At 52.6% G+C, this 15898-nt stretch overlaps 1 protein-coding gene across 3 annotated transcripts; it reads right to left on the reverse strand.

Moving 5' to 3' along the window:
* Positions 1–4908: 4908 nt before the first annotated feature.
* Positions 4909–14530, reverse strand: POLM (DNA polymerase mu). Of its 3 annotated transcripts, none has more exons than XM_047096774.1 (11): positions 14080–14530; positions 12552–12738; positions 11895–11993; positions 11575–11745; positions 10459–10530; positions 8684–8804; positions 5980–6112; positions 5730–5832; positions 5400–5627; positions 5245–5328; positions 4909–5149 (listed from the first exon to the last, which is right to left on the reverse strand). In XM_047096774.1, exons 1-11 carry the CDS (start codon positions 14454–14456, stop codon positions 5063–5065), a joined length of 1662 nt encoding a protein of 553 aa, XP_046952730.1. In that variant the 5' UTR covers positions 14457–14530; the 3' UTR covers positions 4909–5062. The 3 variants fall into 3 exon arrangements, with proteins under 3 accessions (XP_046952730.1, XP_046952729.1, XP_046952731.1); XM_047096773.1 differs by having other exon boundaries at positions 5730–5847; XM_047096775.1 differs by lacking the exon at positions 11895–11993 and having other exon boundaries at positions 5730–5847.
* Positions 14531–15898: the final 1368 nt, after the last annotated feature.

Here is a 15898-nt window from a genome sequence, read left to right on the forward strand (position 1 = left end):
GTCTCCCTCTCTCTCTGCCCCTCCTCCGTTCACACTCGGTCTCTCTCAAAAATAAACATTAAAAATTTTTGTTAAATAATTACTTATAGATACAGTCTTACTATTGCTATTTTGTTCATTGTTTCTTGTTGGTTTGTAATTCCTTCATTCCTTTCTTCCTCTTTCGCTCTGTGATTTGATAATTTGCTGCAGTGATATGCTTAATCTTTTGTGTATCTACTACAGAGTTTGACTTTGTGGTTACCATGAGGGTTACATAGTTTTAACAGTGTATTTTAGGTTGATAATACCTTAGCTTTGAACACATACTAAAGTTCTATATATTTTTACTCCCCCCCCCATTTTGGTTTTGATATCACAATTTACGTCTCCTTACATGTTATATCCATTAACAAATTACTATAAACACCTTTGTCTTTTAACCTTTATTATAAGTGAATTATAGATTGGTAAGTGATTTACTCATCACCATTACAATATCAGAGTATTCTTAACTTAACTAGGTGTTAACCTTTACCAGTGATAATTATACTTGCATATGTTTTCCTGTTACTAATTAACATCTTCTGTTTCAGCTTGAAGTCCCTTTAATATTTCTTGTAAGGTTGATCTAATGGTGATGAACTCCTTCAAGCTTTTCTGGAAAATTCTTGATCTCTCCTTCAATTCTGAAGGATGACTTTGCCAGGTATGGTATTCTTGACCAGAAGGGCTTTTTTTTGGGTTTTTTGTTTTGTTTTGTTTTGTTTCTTTCAGCACTTTGAAAATACCATGACATTCCCTTATGGCCTGAAAAGTTTCTGCTGAGAAATCTGATGGTCTTATGGGAGGTGGGGGTTCCCTTCTATGTAACCAGTTATTTTTCTCTTACTGCTTTTAATATTCTCTCATTGTCTTTAAATTGTGACAGCTTAATTAAAATGTGTCTTGGTGTGGGTTTCCTTGAATTCATCTTATTGGGAACTCTATGGGCTTCCTGGATCGGGATAGTTAGTTCTTTCCCAGGTTAGTGAAGTTTTCAGCCATTTCTCCAATAAGCTTCTTTCTCTCTCCTCCTTCTGGGACCCCATAATGTACGTTTTGGCCTACTTGAGTAGTGTCCCATAAGCCCCTTAAGCTATCTTCTTTTTCGTTTCTTTCTTTTAGCTCCTCTAATTGGATGAATCCCGTTGTACTGTCTTCAAGTAAGTTTTTGTTTTTTTCTTGAGTGAGAGAGCACACAAGCTGGGGAGGGGACAGAGGGAGAGAGAGAATCCTAAGCAGTCTCCACACTCAGTGCAGAACCCGACATGGGATTCAGTCACACAACCCTGAGCTGAAATCAAGAGTCAGATGCTCAACTGACTGAACCACCCAGGCACGCCCAAGTCAGCTTTAATTTTTTTTTTAATTTAAATTCTAGATAGTTAACATACAATGCAATATTGGTTTCCGGAGTAGAATCCAGTGATTCATCTGAGTCAGCTTTATATAGTCTGTTGCCGAACCCCTCTGTTGAATCTCAGTTCCGTTACTGTATTCTTCAGCTCTGTGGTTTGTTGGGTATTTTCTTATAATTTTCATGTCTTTGTTGAAATTCTCATTTGTTCATGCATTATTCTCCTGAGCTCAGTGGGCATCTTTATGACCATTATTTTGAACTTTTTATCAGCTAAGTCACTAATCTCCATATCATGAAGGTCTATTTCTGGAGTTTTATCTTGTTCTTTGGTTCGAAACATATTCCTCTGTTCCTTTTCCTTGACTCTGTGTTGATTTCTGTGTATTAGACAAAACAGCCACCTCTCCAAGGTTTGATGGGGGGTCTATGAAGGGGATGGACCTTATCCTTCAGCCCAGCCCAAGCTCTCGATTCTCTCAAACTTTTGTGATTGCCTGAGCACCTTCTTTGTTCATAGTTGTTCCAGTGGTTGAAAGTGTGCCAAGGCCTGTCAGTGTCCCAGAGGGGAGGCTCAGCCATAGATGTGTGCTAAATTAGAAGCCTGACCCCCAGGCTGCAGCTTTCATAGACAAACAGGCCTCTTTTGTGGAAGGCCTGGGAGATAGGATTTCGGTCTGCATACTCTGTGTTGAACCCTGGAAGGATAGCTGGTTAAGAATGGTTTCTTTGAACAGGTCTGTGGGGCCCTGCAAATGCAAACCCCACCGGCCACCAGAACCAGCTGATCAAGGGGTATGTCCTCTGGATGCACCAGATATGTGTATGAGCTCCTTCCAGGGAGACACTGGTGACCCATCTTGATGTGGATATTCTCAGTTTGTCCAGTAGGTAGGAATTGTTCAGCTAGTTTCTGGATTTCTTTTTAGAGGAAATTGCTTCTGTGTTGCAGATTTGGTGTATCCAGAGAAGAAAGTGAGTTCAGGAGCCTTCTATATCACTATTTTAGACCTGAACTTGGGGTCTGATCAGCGTGGGCCTGGGAAATGCCAAGGATATATCATAGTCAAGGGCCTAGAAGTTGTAAGGTGCTACCATCACATGTATCTGGAAGCAAACCTTGGTTCTGACTTCAGGGAAGGATATCTTAGCAATGATTTTTTGGATGTCAAATCAAAATGTAACAAAAGCAAAAATAAGTAAGTGGGACATCACACTGAAATTCTTCTGCACAGCAAAGGAAGCAGCCAACAAAATGGAAAGGCAACCAACCTATGAAATGGGAGGAAATATTTGCAAATCCTGTATCTGACAAGGGGTTAATATAGAAGTTATATAAAGAACTCATATATTCAATGGCAAAAGCCAAACAATTTGATTAAAAAATGGACAGAGGCACCTGGGTGGCTCAGTCGGTTAAGTGTCCGACTTTGGCTCAGGTCATGATCTCACGGTCCAGGAGTTCGAGCCCCGCATTGGGCTCTGTGCTGACAGCTCAGAGCCTGAAGCCTGCTTCGGATTCTGTGTCTCCCTCTCTCTCTCTGCCCCTCCCCCACACACACTCTGTCTCTCTCAAAAAATGAATAAACCTTAAAAATTTTTAATAAAAAATGGACAGAAGAACCAAATAGACATTTTCCCAGAGAAGACACACAAATGGCCAACAGACACATGGAAAGATGCTCTAACTCACCAATCATCAGGGAAATTCAAATCAAAACAACGAGGTATCATCTCACACTTGTTAAAATGGCTATTATCGAAAAGACAAAAGATAAGGGTTCCCTGCTGGCTCAGTCAGTAGAGCATGCAACTCTTTTTTTTTTTTTTTTTTTTTAACGTTTTATTTATTATTTAAGAGACAGAGCATGAGCATGGGAGGGGCCGAGAGGGGAGACACAGAACCCAAAGCAGGCTCCAGGCTCTGAACTGTTAGCACAGAGCCCAACGCGGGGCTCAAAACCACAAACCACAAGATCATGACCTGAACCAAAGTTGGACACTTAACCGACAGCCACCCAGGCACCCCAAGTGTGCAACTCTTGATCTCAGGGTTGTGAGTTCAAGCCCCACACTGGGCACGGAGCTTACTTAAAATGAAAATTAGGGGTGCCTAGGTGGTTCAGTTAAGTGTCCGACCTTTTTTTTTTTTGAGAGAGAGACAGAGTGGGAGAGGAGCAGAGAGAGGGAGAATTTTTGAGACAGACAGAGTGGGAGAGGAGCAGAGAGAGGGAGGGAGAGAATCCCAAGCAGGCTCGGCACCTTCAGCACAGAGCCCGATGCAGGGCTCAAACTCACAAACCACGAGATCATGACCTGAGCCAAAACTGAGTTGGATGCTTAACAACTGAGCCACCCAGGTGCCCCTGTCTGACTCTTGATTTTGGCTCAGGTGATGATCCCTGGGTTGTGAGTTTGAGCCCTGGGTCAGGCTCTGTGCTGACAGCACAGAGGAAGGGAAGGCAGGGAAGCCTGTCCTGCTGCCCACAGGAGAAGGGTCCTTGTCCTGGCACCAGCCCAGCCCGTGAGAAACCACCACCCCGAACTCCGAATCTCCATTGGACTTTCATACATGACAGCCCTTCCCAAAGGGAAGGCTGTTCCTCCTGTTCCTCCTCCTGTTCCCATCTTTTGGTTTTATTAGGTTACTTGTCCTAGATTACTGTCCCTCAGTCATTCCCAAGTAAACAAACCTGTTTTGCTGGCACAATAACTGGCTGTTTTATTTCCAGGGCTCGCATGGTGGAGGGGAATGGGTGTACACAGGGACACCAAAAAGAATCAATTTGCATGTTATTTAAAAAAATATTTCTTAACGCAGCGAGTGGTCAGGAAAGTCCTCAACAGACAGAGACCTGAGTCAGGAGAGGCCTTCTAGTGGACGGTCCTGTGGCAAAGGCACTGAGGCCGGAGCAGGCCTGGGGATTTGAGGAGCAGAGAACACTGCATGGCCAAGGCCCCTCCAGGAAAGGCTGAGACCTGCCCCGGCCTCGTGGGTGTCTGGGGCAGTTCACATGGGCACCGGGGCAGGAAGGCACCTGGCTCAAAGCAGTCGGAGAACAGACGAGGCCAGTGGTCAGGGGTGGCCAGGGCTCTGGGGGCCACTGTGAGGCTTTGGAATTGCTGAGCACGAGTGTGTGCCTGGAGCAACGAGGGGTGCGACAGGACCTGCTGACAAAGGCCTTCTGAGAACAGACCTTAGAAGAGCAGAGGCAGAGACAGGAAGCCTGGCTGGAAGGTGGTGGACGGGCCCTGGAAATTCTCCCCCTGCCCCCAGCTCCTACCTCTGGGCCCTGTCCTCCCCAGTGGCTGGCCACACAGCAGGTGGACAACCCCCCCAGCCCCACCGCACAAAGCACTTGCCATCCGCCACCTCAAGTTCCACAACCAGCCCACAGAGAAGGTGCCTTCAGGTCCTCACTGACCCAGGGTCACACAGCCCTGCCCCCGACCAACACCCAGCAGGATGGGCCTCTGCACAGAATCAGCACCACGCCCCCTGGGCAACCAGCAGCACAAAAAAACAGAGCTTGGTTTGTTACATGTGCTCATTTCATTATATCCGGGCTTGGGTGTGGGGTGAGGACCTGGGGCCACAGTGCATCTTTGCCCTGGAGACTTCCAGCGGCGGAGGGCATCCACAGGGCCTGCCTCTCCAGAGAGCAGACTGGGCCAGCGACTGGGTCAGGCATTTCTCTGCTCTGGGGGAAGGTACTCCAGGCCCAGGTGTCTGAAGATGTCTTCCTCCGAAGCCGCATGGAAATGTTTCTTCTGCAACAGGAGCCGGAGCCTTAGTGCCAGTGGGGGGGGGGGGGGGGGGAGGGGGGAGGGGCGCGGGGCCAGGCCGTTCCCTCCCAGCAACACACCTGCTGGGGGTCAAACAGCCCATGGCTGTTCAGCCACAGCCCTCTCTCCTTCCGGCTGAAGCGGCGCAGCTCCCGCTGGAAATGCTGCAGAAAGCGAGGCTGTATGGGGGCCCCTGACGGGAGGCCCCGCCCAGCCCCAGTAGCAAGCCCCCTACCTTCGAGCCGGTCCAGCCCAGCAGGGCGTAGGGGAACTGGCTGACAGGGACCACCACCAGGTCTACCCGCACAGCCCTCCGGGCGCCCCCCACAGCAGCCCCTGGGGGTGAAGGCAGGCAGAAGATACAGAAGGTTCTCTCAAAGCCGTCCATGGCATGGTTCTGCCGGGGCGGGCAGGCGGCATCTGCACAGTGGCCGTGGTGATGCTGGTGGTACAGGACAAGGCCCTGGGGGAGAAGCAGGTGTGGCGGGGTCCGCGGTGCCGGGCGGGGGGGGGGGGGGCCGGGTCCCGGCAAAGCCCCCAGGGTAGGCAGCAGGCAGCTCCTCACCTGACTCTGCAGGCTGTGCATCACTCTGGACAGCAGCCCTGCCTCCCGGCCCTCCTGGGGGTGGGTGAGGAGGAAATCCACGTCGTGGCCCTGCAACTTGCCCCTGAGGGGGCCCGCTCTGAGTTCGGGCCAACACAGGATATGTGGGCCTCCCGTTGTCCCCGGTCCCACTAGTGCAGGAAGGCCCACCTCTGTGGCCCCCCCTCAGGCGCCTTCACTGGGGTGGGAGGGGCAGGCCAGACCCCCTTACCTCCGAAAGCCCCCGGCCAGCGTGACGGTGGCCCCGGGAAGGATGTGCCCCACGGCTGCCTCCACCACCCGCTGCAGGGCCTCCACTTGGGGTCGCTGGAGCGGCACACTCAGGTCCTGGTAGTGCCGGAGTCCTGTGGGCAGTGCGGCTCTCCTGACCTTTTCAGCCCCACTGTCTTGCTCTCCACTGTCCCCTCCTCCCTTTTAAATAGTAAACTTTTATTCAGAGGAAACTGCAGATTCACATGTAGTTGGAAGAAATGGCAGAAGCCCCTGAGCCCCCTGCCCAGTTCTCCCCAATGGGAGCGTCTTGCAGAACTTTCTCCATCCCATCAGGAGGCTGATGTAAGTGCACTAACGACGCAGTCTACCTCTTTGAATGCCTTGGTTTTCCCATCCATAAAATGGCCCAGAAAGCGATAAACACGTGAAGAAGGTGGCTCTGCCACTCAGGAACCCCTCACTGTAGCCCTATCTCCCCGCCCCCACCATGGGAGTGTCACTGGCCTTTCCACACAATGAGAAGTCTAAGTGGGGAGTAACAGCATGTGGCCGCACAGGCTAAGTGCTGCTGGCGGCTCCATCTCTCCGGCACCATGGGGAGAGGGGACTGGGTGCAGTCAATGATGATATCATGCAGTCAATGATGATATCATTGCATGGTGCCACCTCCCATGCAAGCCCTGTACTGAGCCTCTCCTGCCACACAAGTCCCCATACCATCACCTAGTGGGCCAGGGCACCAGCCCCATGCTAGCAAGGTGTGCACAGGGCACAGACACAGCCTCCCTTTCCTGGAATCAGAAGTAAGGGGTCTGCAACCCCCATCAAAATAACACCAGCATTCTTCACACAGCTAGAACAAACATTCCTAAAATTTGTATGTAACCAGATAGACCCTGAATAGCCAAAGTAATTTTGAAAAAGAAAACCAAAGCTGGAGGCATCACAATCTCGGACTCGGAGCTGTATTACAAAGCTGTAGTCATTAAGACAGTATGGTACTGCCACAAAAACAGACACTCAGATCAATGCAACAGAATAGAGAACCCAGAAATGGACACACTCTATGGTCAACTCATCTTCAATGAAGCAGGAAAGAATACCCAATGGAAAAACAGTCTCTTCAGCAAAAGGTGTTGGGAAGACTGGACAGCAACATGCAGAAGAATGAAGCTGGACCACTTTCTTACACCATACACAAAAATAAACTCAAAATGGGTGAATAAATGTGAGAAAGGAAACCATTAAATTCCTACAGGAGAAAACAGGCAGCAACCTCTTTAACCTTGGCTGCAGCAACTTCTTATTCAACACGTCTCCGGAGGCAAGGGAAACAAAAGCAAAAATGAACTATTGGGACCTCATCAAGATAAAAACCTTCTGCACAGCGAAGGAAACAGTCAGCAAAACTAAAAGGCAATCAATTGAATATGAGAAGATATTTGCAAGTGACATACAAGATAAAGGGTTAGGATCCAAAAATCTATAAAGAACTTATCAAATTCAACACCCAAAAAACAAATAATCCAGTGAAGAAATGGGCAAAAGACATGAATAGACACTTTTCCAAAGAAGACATCCAGATGGCCAACAGACACATGAAAAGATGCTCAACATCACTCATCATCAAGGAAATACAAATCAAAACCACAATGAGATACCACCTCACACCTGTCAGAATGGCTAACATTAACAACTCAGGCAACAAAAGATGCAGAGAAAGAGGATTTCTTTTGCATTGTTGGTGGGAATGCAAACTGGTGCAGCCACTCTGGAAAACAGTTTGGAGGTTCCCCAAATAATTAAAAATAGAACTACTCTACAACCCAGCAAGTGCACTACTAGGAATTTATTCAAAAGATACAAAAATGCTGTTTCGAAGGGACACACGCACCCCAATGTTTATAGCAGCACTTTTAACAATAGCCAAAGTATGGAAAGAGCCCAAATGTCCAATGATGGATGAATGGATAAAGAAGATGTGATTTATATATATGATGGAGTATTACTCAGCTATCAAAAAGAATGAGATCTTACCATTTACAACAACATGGATGGAACTAGAGTGTATTTTGCTAAGTGAAATAAGTCAGAAAAAGACAAATATCACAATTTCACTCATAGGTTGAATTTGAGAAACACAACAGATGAACATAGGAGAAGGGAAGGGAAAGTAAGATAAAAACAGAGAAGGAGACAAATAGTAAGAGACTTTTAAACAGAGAACAAACTGAGAGTTGCTGGAGGGGAGGTGGTAGATGGGCTAGAAGGGGATGGTCATTAAGGAGAGGGCGCCTATAGGGAAGAGCACTGGGTGTTATAAGTAAGTGATTAATCACTACATTCTATTCCTGAAATCATTATTACACTATATATTAACTAACTTGGATTTAAATTTAAAAAAAAAGGAGAAGCAGTAAGAAGTGGTAAGGGGCCTGGTCCAGATCTGAGTTCCACTAGGAGGCCTCAATGTCACAGCAGCTACTGTGACCATCACTGTTCACTGCAAAAGGGCTGCAGTGGATCCAGACTCCACTGGGTGGAGACCAGGGAGGCCACCAGAGAGGCCTGCCTGCCACCAGGGCCCTTTGCACTGATCCCATTACCTGCCATCCAGGCAGCCATCCGCACATGCCCCGTGTCCATGCTGAGGGTGCCATGGTGTGGGAGCCCAGGGTCCTGTCCTTTCTCACAGGGCTCACCTGCTTTCTGCTGCTGGGTCAGCCTCTGGGGCTGCTCTTGGAGGCTGTCGAGGGTCCGCAGCCCTTCTCGGTACCACCGGTCAGCAGTCTTTACCCCAACCCCGAAGATCCTGGTGAAAAGCTGTTTGGGGCATGAGCGCAGCATGGTCAGGAGCAGAGCCCTTTCAGAAGATGCAGACAGCAGCAGCGGTCTGTGAAGGGGGTGCTGTCCCAGGCCAGCACCACCACAGCATCTCACTAGGGCCTCACTGAGCCCCACCCCGTGGCCTGGCAGGTGCCATCCCTACTCACAGTTCTCAAGTGTGAGCAAGCTGCCTGAGGCCACACAGTGACAGTACAGACAGGATCCAATCCCCGAGCCCGGCTATGCAGCCCAGCCTCACGGTGCACAGCACAAAGAGACCCCGTGTGTACCTTCCCCCAGAGGGCCTCGGTCTCCCTAGAACCCGCAGCTCCAGCCTGTGATTCCAGCATCCCACACAGACAGCTCACAGCTCTCATCCACTGGCCACTCCCACCTAAGAGCAATCGGAGCCTCCTGCCCCTCGTTCTGCTCCTCAGCAAACACCAAAACAACAGGCAGTTAACAACCAGAGGGTCGCTGTAGCAGGAGCTGAAGGAAATGCAAGCCTGGGGTTGGAAGATAGACACAGGAGCCCACCTCCTGCCGGGGACTGCCTGCCACACGGGGCTCCCACACAGGGCGGCCCAGACCCCAGCCCCAGCCCATCACCTCTTTCCTCCCCAACCACAGCTTGTCGGTCAGAGGTGGGCACCTGCCCTGTGCCAGCCAATCCCCTCCCTGGGGATTTCTGGAACTGAAACAGAAGGTCCGGCCTGGGCAGTGGTGGAGGCTGTAACCCATGGAAAGGGAACCTTCTGCGGCCAGGTCTCAACCAGCAGAGCAGCCAGCGTGCAGAATAGGGGAAGTACCCAGCAGCAAGTGGATCCTTGGACCCTGCTTCCTGCAGGACGGCTGCAGCCCTGCCCTTCTTGGGCTATGCTGCCCACTCTTCCCTTGATCCCCTGAACCAAGAGCACCAGCTGGGTCCTGCCAGAAAAAATGCTCAGAACAACCTAACCTATTGCTTTATGACTACAAACTTCTAATCGTTAACACACCTCTCTGCTGACCTGGGTGACCTCTGGGTGTCCAGGGAGAGGTGAGGGTCCTGCCTTCCATCAGTGCTCGTCCACTAACTCCCATGTGGCCCATACACTCCTGTCCTCTGCCTACCTGGGGCCTTCCGTGTGTCACATGTGGCTCTGGTCCCTCTCTGAAGCCCCCACTGCCCCTCACAACATTCTGGGCCACCTCCCGGAGCATCGTGACCCACTCCCCCAACAGGTTGCTGATGCGACAGGTGTCAGCAGGTCAGATGGGAACAGTGGAAGATGCACTGTGGACACGAGGAGACCGTGCAAGGGTGAGTGGCCCTGCGACACCCAGGAGGTGGTTACATTTTGTCCAGTTTGCTCTGTTTAAGATGCCAGAGCATAAAACATGCTTGAGAACACCCCACAGATGGTCCAATCAGAGCAGATGGTGCTGAGTGATCTAGAAAATTCCCTGTGCTAAAAACAAGCTTCTCCAGGCCCCACTTTGTTTGGCTGCCTCATACATATCAGGTGTCAACTTAGCTGCCACTTCCTCAGTGAGACCTTCTCTGACCCCTGGGTGCCCCTGCTGACCTCCCGTCCATGGCTGGAGCTGTGCTGTCACCTGAGGGAGGGCCACGGCTCCATGTGCCCACCAGGGTCTGCCCCACACGTACCTTCATGGTCTTGTACCTCTCTGAGCATCGGATTCTCTCCACCTCCTCACATACTCCCTGTGTCAGCACTTCCTGGGGAACAAAGCAGAACAGTCAGCCTGACTGGAGATAAGAGCTGGGGCCCAGGCAGCAGGCGGAACCCCAACACTCCACAGGGCAGTTTCATCCAGTCAGGAAGCAGGGGAACTTGGAGGAGAGACTGTGCCCAGGGAGCCACCAAATCTCCTGGCCTCAAAGCCCCTCAGCCCAGGGACAGGCCAGCTCTCAAATGAGTTACAAGTCCCAGGACAGGGAAACCATCGCTTTTCTCTCTTTTTTAAAGTTTATTTACTTATTTTGAGAGACAGTGTGAGCAGAGGAGGGTCAGAGAGAGAGGGTCCCAAACAGGCTCTGCACTGTCCATAGGGCTCAAACCCACAAACCATGAGGTTATGACCTGAGCTGAAACCAAGAGTCAGACGCTCAACCGACTTAGCCACCCAGGCGCCCCAAACACTGCTTTTCAAAACACAGGCGGTGCATTCAATGAGACTTCCTTTAAAAGTTTAACTGAAATCAAAAGTCTTTTTGTCACAATATATTCTCTCAGTGATAAGTGTACAAAAAGACATTTTAACATTTTGGGTCCTTACTTTGTTGTTGTTGTTTTAAATTTTTTTTAATGTTTATTTTTGAGAGAGAGAGGGAGAAAACGTGTTAGCAGGGGAGGGGCAGAGAGAGAGGGAGACACAGAATCTGAAGCAGGCTCCAGGCTCTGGGCTGTCAGCACAGAGTTCGTTGAGTCCACGAACCGTGAGATCATGACCTGAGCCAAAGTCGGACACTTAACCAACTGAGCCCCCCAGGTGCCCCAAATACTTTGTGTTTTAAGAAGTGGTGCTTATAGTCATGGGTTCTCTTCTACCGTCCTGGACAGCTGGGCCAATGCCAACAGTGCCAGCTACCAGTCCTGTCTGGTCCCTCTCAGCCACATCGTGTGGCCCCAATTTACAGATGAGGCATCTGAGCAGAGGGTGACCTGCCTCAGCCTGGAAATCTCCTCGGCTGGACTCAACCACTAACCACCTCCACTCCCTCCTCTCCTCAACCACCCTGCTAAGGGTGGTGAACACCTACCTGGATGACCCTGCAGGAATGTTCTCCAAAGTGGGGCAGCCCCTGCAGCTGGCTCATGGCTGTGACCCGGCTCGGAAGGGCCTTGAGCACCGAGGCCGCTCTGTAGAAGGAGAGGAAGCGGCCTTCACTGCCCTCAAAGCCAGCCGCCTCCGCCAGCATCTCCAGAGGCTCCTGCGAGGAGGGGGCCTGGGTGAGGGGAAGGGTACCCCACCCCACCCTCCCTTCCACCACCCGTCCCCAGACTGGGGCAGGGCAGAGTGGCAGTGCTCACAGGAACAGGCCTGGGCCCATCCCAGGGAGGCTGGGAGCCCGGGGCTCACCGTGAGGCTGCTGTTGTGATGTGTGAGGGGTGTGGGGCGCTGGCAGGCATACTGTGGCATCCATACTGAGCCTGGCAGCACTTTCCCGGGCACGGCCACCTACAGATGGGCAATACAGAGGCCACTTGGAGGCTGCAGGGCTTGCGGGGCCGGCTCCCAGGACAGAAGGCATAGAGCAGCCCTGCCCTGCAGAGCAGGCTGAGGAGGGCTCCTCAGGCCAGAGTAGCAGCTCCACTTCCCCAGCCCTCTCTGTCACGTGGCTCAGAGTGCTGGTCACTCCACCTCATAGACAGGGACGTGGGGCTCGAACATGGAGAGCCTGGCTCTGAGTCCATCCCCTCACCCCAGCTCTGCTCACCAGGAAGCACCAAGGCAGACAGAGGCCACAGACCCACAGCACCTGAGGACAGCGTCCCGCTGTCTCGCGAGGAGGTACCATCTCACTACTTGAGCAAGAAAGGCCTGAATGTGCTAAAAACAGGTGGATCCCAAGAGCTTATGCCAGGTGACAGCAGAAGCCAGGATGGCCTGGCCTCCCAGGGTCCCCGGTGGCCTGCGCTGAACCCTCCTGCCCATTTTGTCTAACGGCAGCCGGTGATGACACTTCACCTGACCCGCCGGGCGAGGCCTGCCCCTGCGGCCCTCCCCCCAGCTCACCTCCAGGCAGTGCCGGGGCTCCACAGGCACGGGCTCCCCAGCTGCCATGCTTTCCGTGAACCAGCTTATGTCCAGCAGCACTGGGCTGGTGTGGCCCTGCAGAGAGCCTGCCACCGCCCTGTGCTCCTTCCAGGTGCTGGCCTCCTCCGCTGAGGTCTGTTCCATCACCACATGTGTCACCTCAGAGCTGGGCAGAGAGAGGGGAGGGGGTGATGCCCAGAGGTCCTCCCTGCTTCGCTCCACACCTCCTGGCCTTTGCCCCTCTCCCCTCTGCCTGGTGCGCACCCACTCATTCCTCAAATGTCACGTCCTCAGAGAACCTCTTCTGGCACTTGAACCCCTCTGGCGCTCCAGGACCCCACAGAGCCGTGCCTGTCTGCTCCACCTGTGACTGTAAGCCCAGTCCAGGGTCGTGTCCACTTGTCTGTCTGTCTGTCTCCTCTGACCCCTGAGAAAGTTCTTCTCTAGTGGGCAGGACCAGTGGGTCTCCATCTAAGTGCTTGGGACCCAGACTGCTGGGGTTTGAACCCCAGCTCTGCCACATACATGCTGCATGCCCCTGAGCACATCTCTTTTCCGTGCCCTGATTTCCTCCTCTTTAAAGAAGATAACAACATATCCACTGGGTAGGGTTGTTACAAAGATTAGACAAGCTAATAAGCAAAAGGTCTTAGCATCCAGTACATTAAACACGCCTCCGGAGTGGGTCTAACCACTGAAAATGGTTAATTCACTTAAAAAAAAAAAAGCTGCAGGAGGACTGGATCTTTCCACTTCAAACCTATGGGAACCGCAGTTCTTTAATCTCAGCCTGTCATTATCGCTGCTCTTGGACCTCCCTCAAGTCACTTTCTCAGCCCCGAGGAGCGACGTCACTTTGGCTAAGGGGGCAAGATGAACTCACCTAGGGCAGAAGGCTGTTAGCCACTGATACCCTTAACCCCACGCACCCCTATGGCTCTTTACAAGGCCTCTCTCTGGCAGACGTTCTCTTCTTGTCCTACAGAACACTCCTGGCCCCAACTACAGCACCCTTTCATAGAAGAGGATATTGAGAGAAAAGCCACATGAGCATGAAGTTCCAGGGTTAACTTGGAATCCAAAAACCTCAGGTGCCCCTCCGCCCTGGGGGGTCAGCTGCCAGGTGAGTCGTTTTAGATCTCAATATCCTCAGCTGTAAAGAAACACCTTTTGTGAAAGTGACTGGTCACGTGCAAAGTTCTGAGCACTAGCAATTTGTGCTTAGGCCCTCACACCACGCAGCAGTGTCCTCTGGGCGCGACAGTATGGCAATACCCACACAGGCGACACTCTGTCCGCTGTAAGCGCCACACCCTCCCCGCGCTCCTCCTGCGACGCCCCCCACTAAGGCGCCCCGGGCAGGTGCCATCCCCCAGGCATCCCAAAGCAGGAGCCTCCAGAAGCTGGGCCCCCGAGGAATACCCGGGCCAGCGCCCCCGAAGGCGTCCCGGGCAGGAGCCCTCGGCAGGTGCTGCTCTGGGCCACAAGCTCGTCCACGACCGCGCACCTGTAGGCATCCAGGACCCGGAAGCCCTTGGAGAGGGCCAGGCGCGTGAGGAAGGCCCGGCGGCTGCGACCCATGCGCGGCTCGGCCAGGTAGATGGCAATGCCGGGGAAGCGCGCCGTGGAGGGGGCAGGACCGCCAGGGGACCCGACCCACGCTCGCCGCCGCTTCGGAAGCATCCTGGCTCTGGCCGCGGGCGGGCGCCGGAAAGAAGGCACGCGAAAGTCGGAAGGAAGGCGGCGGAGGCTGGCTGGAAGGGGAAGCGGCACCTGGCGGTCTCGTGCGAGCCGGTCCAGCCGCAGGCAACTTAGGCCCCTAGAAGCGCTGTGTAGGCCCCCAGGCTCCCAATGAGTTCCGCGCGCGCGACGCCCCTCCTCCATGCCATTAGCACCAGAGGACACGCCTTTTACTTAAATGACTCGAGGAGCGCCTAGAGCCGCCCGGGGACGACCCGGAAGAGCGCCGGCGTTGGGGCGGGGCCGAGAAGCGCGGAGGGGGCGGGCTAGGGGCGGGGCCGGGGAGAGGGAAGGCCAGGGCTGGGTGGGGCGGGGCTGGAGAGCTCGGAGGCGGGGCGTGGGGGCGGGTCCAGTGATGTGGGGGCGGGGCTATAAGGGGCAGAAACTGGCTTGGGGCGGAGCCATGGAATGTGGAAGCGTAGCTTGGGGCGGGACCCGCGGGGTCGACGGGGGTGGGCGGAGCCGGCGACCGCAGAGTGGGCAGGGCCAGGCGGGGGTCCTCCTGCACCTGGCGACGCGGAGCCCGGTGGAAGGTGAGGGTGGAGGGCTTCAAACCCGGGAAGGTTTTCCAGGGCTTCAAACCCGGGAAGGTTTTCCAGTTCAGCGGCGTTGGTACCACTGACCGGCCATTCGGAAAAATAGAAGTTGGCTCCCTCCGTCCTTAACACCGAAATGCAATCCAGATGGATCAAACATCCAAACCTAAAAAGAAACCAGAAAAACGTCTTGAAAAGTCCACGAATGTTTTCATAGTCTGTCACGATAAACCTGGAGACACGGAAGAAAAAGAGTGATAAGCTTGACCACATTCACATTTTAAATGTGTTAAAAATTATAATCAAAAGGCAAACCCCGGGGAAAATATTTTCGATGTATTTTGAAATTGTCTAATTCCTGTAATTGTGAAACTATCCACAGATAAATAAGAAAAAGACAGTGATCTAATGGAAAAATCGGCAGGGACACCGGGAGGAATGCCACAGAAGAAACACTACTCAGTAAACTCCCACCGGATTGCCTGACCTGGGCACTTGTCAGATGTGAGGGGACTGGCACTTTGTAGAAAGGACTTCTTGGAAGCCAATTTGGCAACCATATCCAACAAAATGAAAACAAAAATCACACCCAGCAATGCCTTTTCCAACATAGGGGTTCTTTTGATTGTCTAGATCAGGCTGGGACAGCTGACATCCTGACAGTAGGGAGCTGCTCCTCTCTTATTTTCAGGTGCCACATGTTGGAATCTTTTTGTTGAAGCAGGTTTAGCCTATGCTCAGACTAACAGGTGGGACAGACCAAGTGTAACCTGTTCCTGCCCCTCTCCTTGATCTCCTCTCCCTGGGGCCTCCTGTCAAGGGCACTAGGCACAGGGCTGAGAGAGGCCTTTTCTGCCTCCACCTGCCCTCCTGGGCCACGGGACGCTCACTCCTCAGCCAGGAGGCCTGGGCTTTGGCCCCTCTCTCATTTCCCTGTGCCCGTTTCTCTGGCCAGCAGGGAAGGAGGAGCTCCCAGGGCCTGTGTAAGGGGTCAGAGCCTCGTTCCCCACATGTGGGTCTTGCCTCTCCTCAGGGAGCAGCCATCTCTCC

Source organism: Lynx rufus, unplaced genomic scaffold (genome assembly GCF_022079265.1).
Source record: "Lynx rufus isolate CCGP_SWC_20201006 ecotype Redwood Valley unplaced genomic scaffold, mLynRuf1.p SCAF_4, whole genome shotgun sequence".
In the NCBI taxonomy this organism is placed as follows: Eukaryota; Metazoa; Chordata; class Mammalia; order Carnivora; family Felidae; genus Lynx; species Lynx rufus.